This window comes from Mesitornis unicolor, unplaced genomic scaffold (genome assembly GCF_000695765.1).
Source record: "Mesitornis unicolor isolate BGI_N332 unplaced genomic scaffold, ASM69576v1 scaffold45980, whole genome shotgun sequence".
Taxonomy (NCBI): Eukaryota; Metazoa; Chordata; class Aves; order Mesitornithiformes; family Mesitornithidae; genus Mesitornis; species Mesitornis unicolor.
In genome coordinates, this window is record NW_010157174.1 from 27,607 (window position 1) to 35,060 (window position 7,454).

Sequence of the window (7,454 nt, forward strand, 5' to 3'; positions counted from 1 at the left end):
TCAGTCACAACTACAAACGATCTGAGATCTGAAACACCCATGAAAGATGCTGATTTTCCCGAGATGCCTGCAAGATGAGAGTGCTTTTCCTCCACCCCAGTCCAAGGCATGACAGCAGCTGACCACGCACCTTCTGACGCCACCGCAGTAACGGCAGTCCACCAAGAAGATACAGCGCAGAGCTCGTGTTATCCGGACGTGTGAGGTTTGGCGCACCAACACCACGATGGCCTCTATGAACTGTACAAACAGCACGCAAGTCTGCAAAAAAGGGGTTTCAATGAGAGGCACAGCTGCAGTCTCCTTCTGGGAAAAGCAAAGTTCTCACTGACCACCCGTTTATTTGGACACTTTAAGGATGGGAGGAGTCTCTGAGAGCTTAGAGATCTTGGATGAATCATTTGGCAGCTGGGATACATGGCTAAGCCATCTCTGCTACAGTACAGCCCAATATTTAATCTGGTTCTTTGATTCCCGAAGATGCTAAAGGAGAAACAGTGACAATCAAACAGACAACTTACCTTTACCATCGTCCTTTTGTGCCTGATAAAGGTTTGGAAGCCCAGCCACCTCATCTTCATTGAGAGTTCAAAGACTACCACAATTAATGCAAACAGCTCCAGGGTTGCATGGACCTGTTACAACACAGCAAAGCTTAAACCAGTGCTTCTGATTACAGACAGCAGCACATCAGAGGTCACACTTCTGCCTTTTCTTTTTCAAGAAACACGTGGGTTTGACAACAGCCTGACCAGAGCTCTGTGACACGCAGGGAAACCCAAGGCCACTGTTAAAGCTAGCACAGCACTGTTTTTCCAAGGTTCTATATTAATCGCTTTGTGCTTTTATTAAAGCCCATACAATTTTCCTCTATTCAGTATCAGCCCAGAATTTCCCAAAATTAACTTTCCTTTTGGACTTGAATAACAGATTAAAAATGTATTGATATGCAGGAAGGAGAGCTGCTGGGCAGAGAGAATCTACACAGAGAAGGGTTTTCTCTTGAACTGGGTATTTGGGACAACCACAGACAGGGTCCTGATCCAGCTCTGGAACAGAACGCTGCTTTTGGCAGTGCTGATGGATCCCTTCTCTGTGAGAAGATGCAAAATGCACCACAAAGAAGATGACAGTGTTTTCTTAGAACCTCGGCTTTAGTCACAGCTCAAAACCCAAACGGAGTTGGGTTTGCAGTCAGGTTATGCAGCCCTGACTCATCCTGAGGAACAGTTTGATCCCAGCTTGTCAAGGCTGTTCTACACCCCCGGCACGGTCCTAGGGTGCCACTAAAAGCTCCAAAAGCAGATGTAGATTCTCCCACCAGCAACAGCAGCTCCTAGCACTGTGCCCGACAGTGGTACCTCATTAATTCACAGAACGTTAGGGATTGGAAGGGACCTCAAAAGCTCATCCAGTCCAATCCCCCTGCCGGAGCAGGAACACCCAGATGAGGTTGCACAGGAAGGCGTCCAGGTGGGTTTTGAATGTCTGCAGAGAAGGAGACTCCACAACCTCTCTGGGCAGCCTGGTCCAGGGCTCTGTCACCCTCACTGAGAAGTTTCTTCTCAAATTTAAGTGGAACCTCCTGTGTTCCAGTTTGTGTCCATTATCCCTTGTCTTATCATTGTTTGTCACCGAGAAGAGCCTGGCTCCATCCTCGTGACACTCACCCTTTAAATATTTATAAACATGAATGAGGTCTCCCCTCAGTCTCCTCTTCTGCAAACTAAAGAGACCCAGCTCCCTCAGCTGCTCCTCATAAGGGAGATGCTCCACTCCCTTGATCATCTTTGTAGCCCTACGCTGGACTCTCTCCAGCAGTTCCCTGTCCTTCTTGAACTGGTTGTTAACTGGTTGTGGACTGACAACAGTACACACCAGTTTGGGTGTCTCTTCTCTCAACCTGCGTTTTGTGATGGTCAGACATAAAACCTCAAGCCACTCACATACACGCATTAAAAAGAGTCCTCCCGACACTGGGAGGGGAGGAGAGGACAGGAGAAGGTTTAGCAGCCTGTCCCATGCCGAGATCTGTTTGAGTTCTAGCAGCAGTGGTGCTAGAATGGGACCAATCCTAGCGATGACTCTAAAACCACCCTGTCAGAGCACTCGGATTCCTGGGTTACCTCAGGAAAAAGGAAAAGCCACATACTTCTCAGCTACAAAATTTAAGAACTTCAGCAACTGACAGTATGAAATAAGTGTCACTTTATTGCAGTCTATGCATGTCAGACGAAAAAAGGATGTTTGCTGGCTGGCGTATCTGCTGTTAACCAATTTACAGAACAACCCAGGTGTTTTTTTCCCTACTACTGCTATCTTCTTCCTCTATGTTTAGCTTGCTTTTTCCTCTTACCCACCACTGCAAAACAGGCAGACTTCTTCATTTTGCCCCACAGTACTTACAAAGATGCCAAGACGGAGCATAGGAACAGCCGGAGCCTCGCAGAGAGACAGCAGCAGGAGGAGGAGTGCTGTGCTCAGCTCCATTAGGTAGAAAAGGTGATTGTGTGCAAAGAGGTAGGCAGCAAGTGCTTTGGCATTTTTGGGGTGAGTGAAGAACTTATCGTTATTTTCTCCTTCCTATGGCAGGAGGAATAAAGAAGAGAACAGCATTAGTGACTCTCAGTACTATAACAGAGCTTTCCACATGAAGAATGCCGACTTTTATAAGGATTAGATACAATTCCCAACAGACTATTTATTCCCACTTCACAGCCTGACATTGATCTGTTTATTGAGGAATGAACTCTACACACGTGGGACACCCCCTTCTGTTCATAAGAATATTTCAGTAATGAAACTCATTAATATCCACAAACTCCTGCTTCAGAAACCCTTGAGCCTTTTCAAAATGAAGAAGGGTGCTGAAGGAGTTTATAAAGGTAGGCAAAGAAACTTTAGTCAACAACCCAGCACAAACACAGCACTTCATTTACTTGCAACCACTTCCACATGTTTACAGACTTATTTGATTAAACTTCTCCAGGACAGAACTCCAAAACACGCAGATAAGCTCCAGGGCACCTGGTGACAGTTGCTCCTCCTTATCTTGGCCTTGCAAAATGTCTGGGAGAAAACACTGGAGCACACGCAGTGTTTTCTGCTTCAGGAATGTGAGAAGACAGACTCCATGAAAAATTAACAAGTCCCTATGCTGATTTGTCACTCCCTCTTAACTAGAAAGCTTAATTAACATTAAAAGGTCAGATACTCCATCTTACCAGTTTGCCTACAACTGATTTTTAAACAGCTACATCATTACTAGTTTTACCTTTAGGGTGAAACTTAGTTTGGAGAGAATGTAGAGGTTTTTCATGCAAAACTACCCAACAGCTTCTTCTCTTTCTCAAGGCAATGGTTGAAGCAAAAGGGCCTTTGTCACCCACAGAAACTTCCTGCCTCTTGGGAACTGTCATCAGAGATCATCTCTCCCCAGCTGGGACACTCAGATGCACAAGAAGATGTTGCTTTATTTTTTTTTTTTATAAACATCTTTCCAGGTAAGCAATTACTGTAAGGACAGCAAGCTATTTCTATCAAAGCGGAATAACTGTGATTGCAAATGGATAACAAGGCCAGGAAACAGGATCTCCTTTAAGCAGTGAAGCATTCTCGAGACTAATTCAGAAGAGGATTTCAAATGTTTCTCATTTACTCCTCTCGCAGGCAAACTCCCACTCTGTTTAAGAACAAACAAGCGCACGCTGCCGGGTCAGCGAGCCAGATTGCGAGCAGGACAAAACGCAGCAGCAAGCTCCATAAAACTCAAACCCCCCCACTCAAAGAGACCGCTAGCTTAGATCAGCAGGGCATTCTTCTTCACGCCTGACAAAGCACACTCGCAGAATGAAAAACAGTCTAAATTCTGCCTCTTGGTAGCCAAGCAATTCAAAACGTTGCGGACAGCAAAGTCCTCTTATTCAGATAAGACGCTCTTGCCTGCAGCTACTGGTTCAAATAAACAATCTGCATGCTCTTTAAGTTGCGCCTACTTCATTTCAAGGACGTTGTCATCACAAGCATTGGTCAAGGCAGCAGCAAGAGTAATCTGCATCTGAAGGGCCAAGCCTGCTGCGTGCATCACCATCAGACACCGCAGCAGCTCAATGACCCTTTGCAAAGCTCTCCAATAATCATGAGTTTAAACAAAAGCCTGGGAGGGGCTGGGACTATGATTATATCGGTAGTGCTGCTCTAGGGTACGCCGAAGCTGAAGCTTTACCAAGGTCCAAGCCTACTTGGTTTTAAAATGTCAGAGGAGCAATCCTGCTCAGTCCTGTGGGGTAGGAGCAGGGAAGAACAAGAGGTTTCAATCACCTCGCAGTGGCTTCAGGAAAGAAACCTAACTGGGACCAAAGCATCTCAAACTGCAATGCAGAGCCTTTGAACAGGAACAAGAGGAGGAAGGAAGGACAGCGAGGGAACCAGCAACGATTTCAGACTGGCCAGCTGTGGAAGCTCAGTTTTGGCAACTAATTCATCACACCAGAGCACACAGCAATCTTAAAAATACTACAGCTTTGCTGATTTACCAGTGGTGTTTCCTGTAAGTGGAGCACGGTGGGGTTGGTTTCTTTGTTTGCTGTTTGTTCTTTTTAAATAGGATACATTTCACTCCTGGGCTGATCCTAACCTTGGCATGCTTTCTTCCTCTAGAAATCGAGCTCTCTACCTTCTCTCATTCTTACATGACCTGCAGGGCTTGACTGATGCTAAATGAACACCCCAAGGCCACCCACCAAATCTGTGGCCAGGGCTGGATTGAGATGTCTCCAGAAGAGCGCTGACCATTCACCCTGGAGAGATTGAAGAGATTCATTGAAGAGATATAATAACGATCTAGGACAAGTTATGCAAATCTCCATGGGAAGGTGGCAGAATCCCTCAACTACTACAGTCCTTGACTCTGGGAGAGATGGGAGAGGATGGGCAGCTTGTTCAGTTGCTCCCAAATGACTTGTCAAGAGCCCATCTGAAGGTGCTTCCAGCACCTCCCCACTCTTCGAGCAGATTCCTTTGCAAAGCACCACGTTTTTCAACCTCAAAACGGAAGGGTTTTGCTATAATCAAGAGCTACCGCAGTTTCAGAAGTCCATTTTTCACGCAGGGCTCACCTGGAGGTAGATTGCTGCCTCTTGGTAGTTCATTTCCCAGTTGTGGCGGGCAGAGCTTTGCTGCGCGCAGCAGTCCCCCGCAGCAGGGCTGGACGCATCGTTAATAACGTCATAGCTACCTCCGTCTGCATCAGTACAATAAGAGAAACATTGATTTGCAATTAAGCGAGCCGAGATTGATCAGGAGGCACGCAGACCAGGCAGGCGCTGGGACCAGAGACAAGCATCAGGAGGTGGCAGAGTACCCAGTAACAATTTCTCTTTGCAGCACTCTCTTTGGTGAAGATAAGTACCAACACTCGTCTGATGAGAACAAACAGCAGGATTAATTTTCTGTTCATATCCTAGACATTGATTTTGAAACTTTTACGAATGTCTCATCGGTGAAGCACCAGGAAAGAATGAACACTCGTACCAGATTTCATAACTAAGAATTTCATTTAAAAATACAATTCTATTGCAATAAGTAACTCCCAAACATAGCTACACACATACAGTGCCCTTCCCATGGGAGAGTTATGCTGGGCACGCATAGAAACACCACAACACTTGCCATTTTTTTGCATTCTACAGCCTCAGTCCATTAAGACGCATGAAAACCATGCACCAAGACAATTATTGTTCAAAAAGGGAATGCCACTTGGTTTCTTCTGGGACTGGGGATTTTATTTGCCACCTTTGGCAAAGAACACTGAGCAGAGACCCCACAGAAGCGACACCTGCGCCAGGGCCACGCGTGGTCCTAACCCGTGGTGGAGCTGGCCACGCGCTCAGTTCTCCAGAAGTTCAATCATTCCCCAAAATTTCAGTCATTTCTCAAAGCACACGGTTGTTCCTGCTCTCAGCAGAGACCTCCCTCCTCCAGTGCCTCATGTTCCCAAAGAGAGTACACGTAAAATTGATCTTGCCAGTGCGAAAGCGCAGATGCCCCAATTATTATGGCCCAGAAGCTGTGATGTGATACCTTGCTCTCTCTGTTTTAAGAGAAGTTATCCGACAGTAGGAAAAAATTACAATGAGGTTCTTTTTCTCTCTCATGACACTGAAGATTTGCTGCATCTCTTTGCTATGGCAAAATAATCCTCACTGAATCACTGATGCAGTCTTTCTAGAACACCTTCTGGAGCAGGGAAAGACCATGCCAAAAACTCTGCGCCCACCATGAGAAACGGCACCACGTGCTGCTGGCAGAAAGGCCGGGAGTGGGAAGAAATCAGAAACCCCATCACAAATGCAGAGCCACAGCTGCCTTTTCCACCCTCGAATCAAATTGAGATAACATTTATCTGGGATGTGTGAAGACTTCCCAGATTGCATACTCAGACTGCTGAGAAACTTGCAGCATTTAAGCCTATTTCTCTTTCTTGCTTCCCCCGTACCCTTAAAATACCACTCAAAATCTGGACGAACGCTTGAATGAGGCCGATTCCTCCCCCACACCCCTGTGACACCTTGAATGAGCGCAGTTCTTGAAAAAACGGAACGATGGAGCTTTTTATTTATCCACAGAAGTGGAATGGCAGTCTTCTGCGTTTGGGTGCTTTTTAAATACAAGATGACAGCAATATGCAAAAATGAGAAGCATTACATCGTGAGCTTTAAAAAGTTCTTAAATGCTATTATTTACGAAGCCTTTCCTGTATGTGTGTTTCAGAGACACAGGCTCCCTCACGCTGCAGCCTGAGGGCAAGAACCTTTTTGCATTTAACGCTTAACTGAGCTGCGGAAGGAGCGCATCTTCACTGGAACCTGGCCTTGCTCCTAAAGATCTTTACTGCCCAGAAGACAAGTGTTTTCCCATTCTCATGCCCATCCTAACACATGGGGGCCTCCAGCCCCCAGCCCCAAAGACCTCAAGCATCACCAGAGACAGGCACAGAGCTGTCCAACACCCCCAGATTTTGCTGAGGCACTCAAGTGACCGGCACATTGCAGCAGAGAGTGCCTCCTCTTCCTGTCACACCTAACCTGCTGTCCACCGACACCCAGAGCTGCGTGTGCCACCCACGATGGCCCCTGGACAGCTCCACGGCTCGTCACCCACAGCTCCTTCGTTAGCTGGTGGTGGGAGGAGGCTGCAGGATGCCTTGCTCAAAGCAGCAACGCCTGTGAAGGTGCTGACAGGAGCTGGAGTTTCAGGCCTTTCCATAACTCGCCTTCGAAACACAGCAAGCAGAGAAATTCTCGGAGAAAATCCAAGCGTGATTCACCTCACACAGTTCAGAGGATCTTGAAAAAGCACAGAATCAACACCTTGGCTGCACTAGCTCTTTTTGGGGAAGAGGGCTATATTAAGCAGGTTGCTAACAATATTACCATGTTAGTGGAGCATTACAG

General features: G+C 46.6%; 1 protein-coding gene across 1 annotated transcript in view; it reads right to left on the bottom strand.

The window, feature by feature from the left end:
• The window catches only part of TPCN1 (two pore segment channel 1), a 25,058-nt gene extending 19,824 nt beyond the window's left edge, over positions 1-5,234 (bottom strand). The window contains exons 1-4 of the mRNA XM_010178943.1: positions 5,118-5,234; positions 2,407-2,583; positions 522-635; positions 131-261 (exon numbers count right to left, since the gene is read on the bottom strand). Coding sequence (XP_010177245.1) covers positions 131-261; positions 522-635; positions 2,407-2,583; positions 5,118-5,150 — 455 coding nt within the window. The 5' untranslated portion in view covers positions 5,151-5,234. The remainder of the gene's footprint in view (positions 1-130; positions 262-521; positions 636-2,406; positions 2,584-5,117) is intronic.
• Between the last annotated feature and the right edge of the window lie 2,220 nt (positions 5,235-7,454).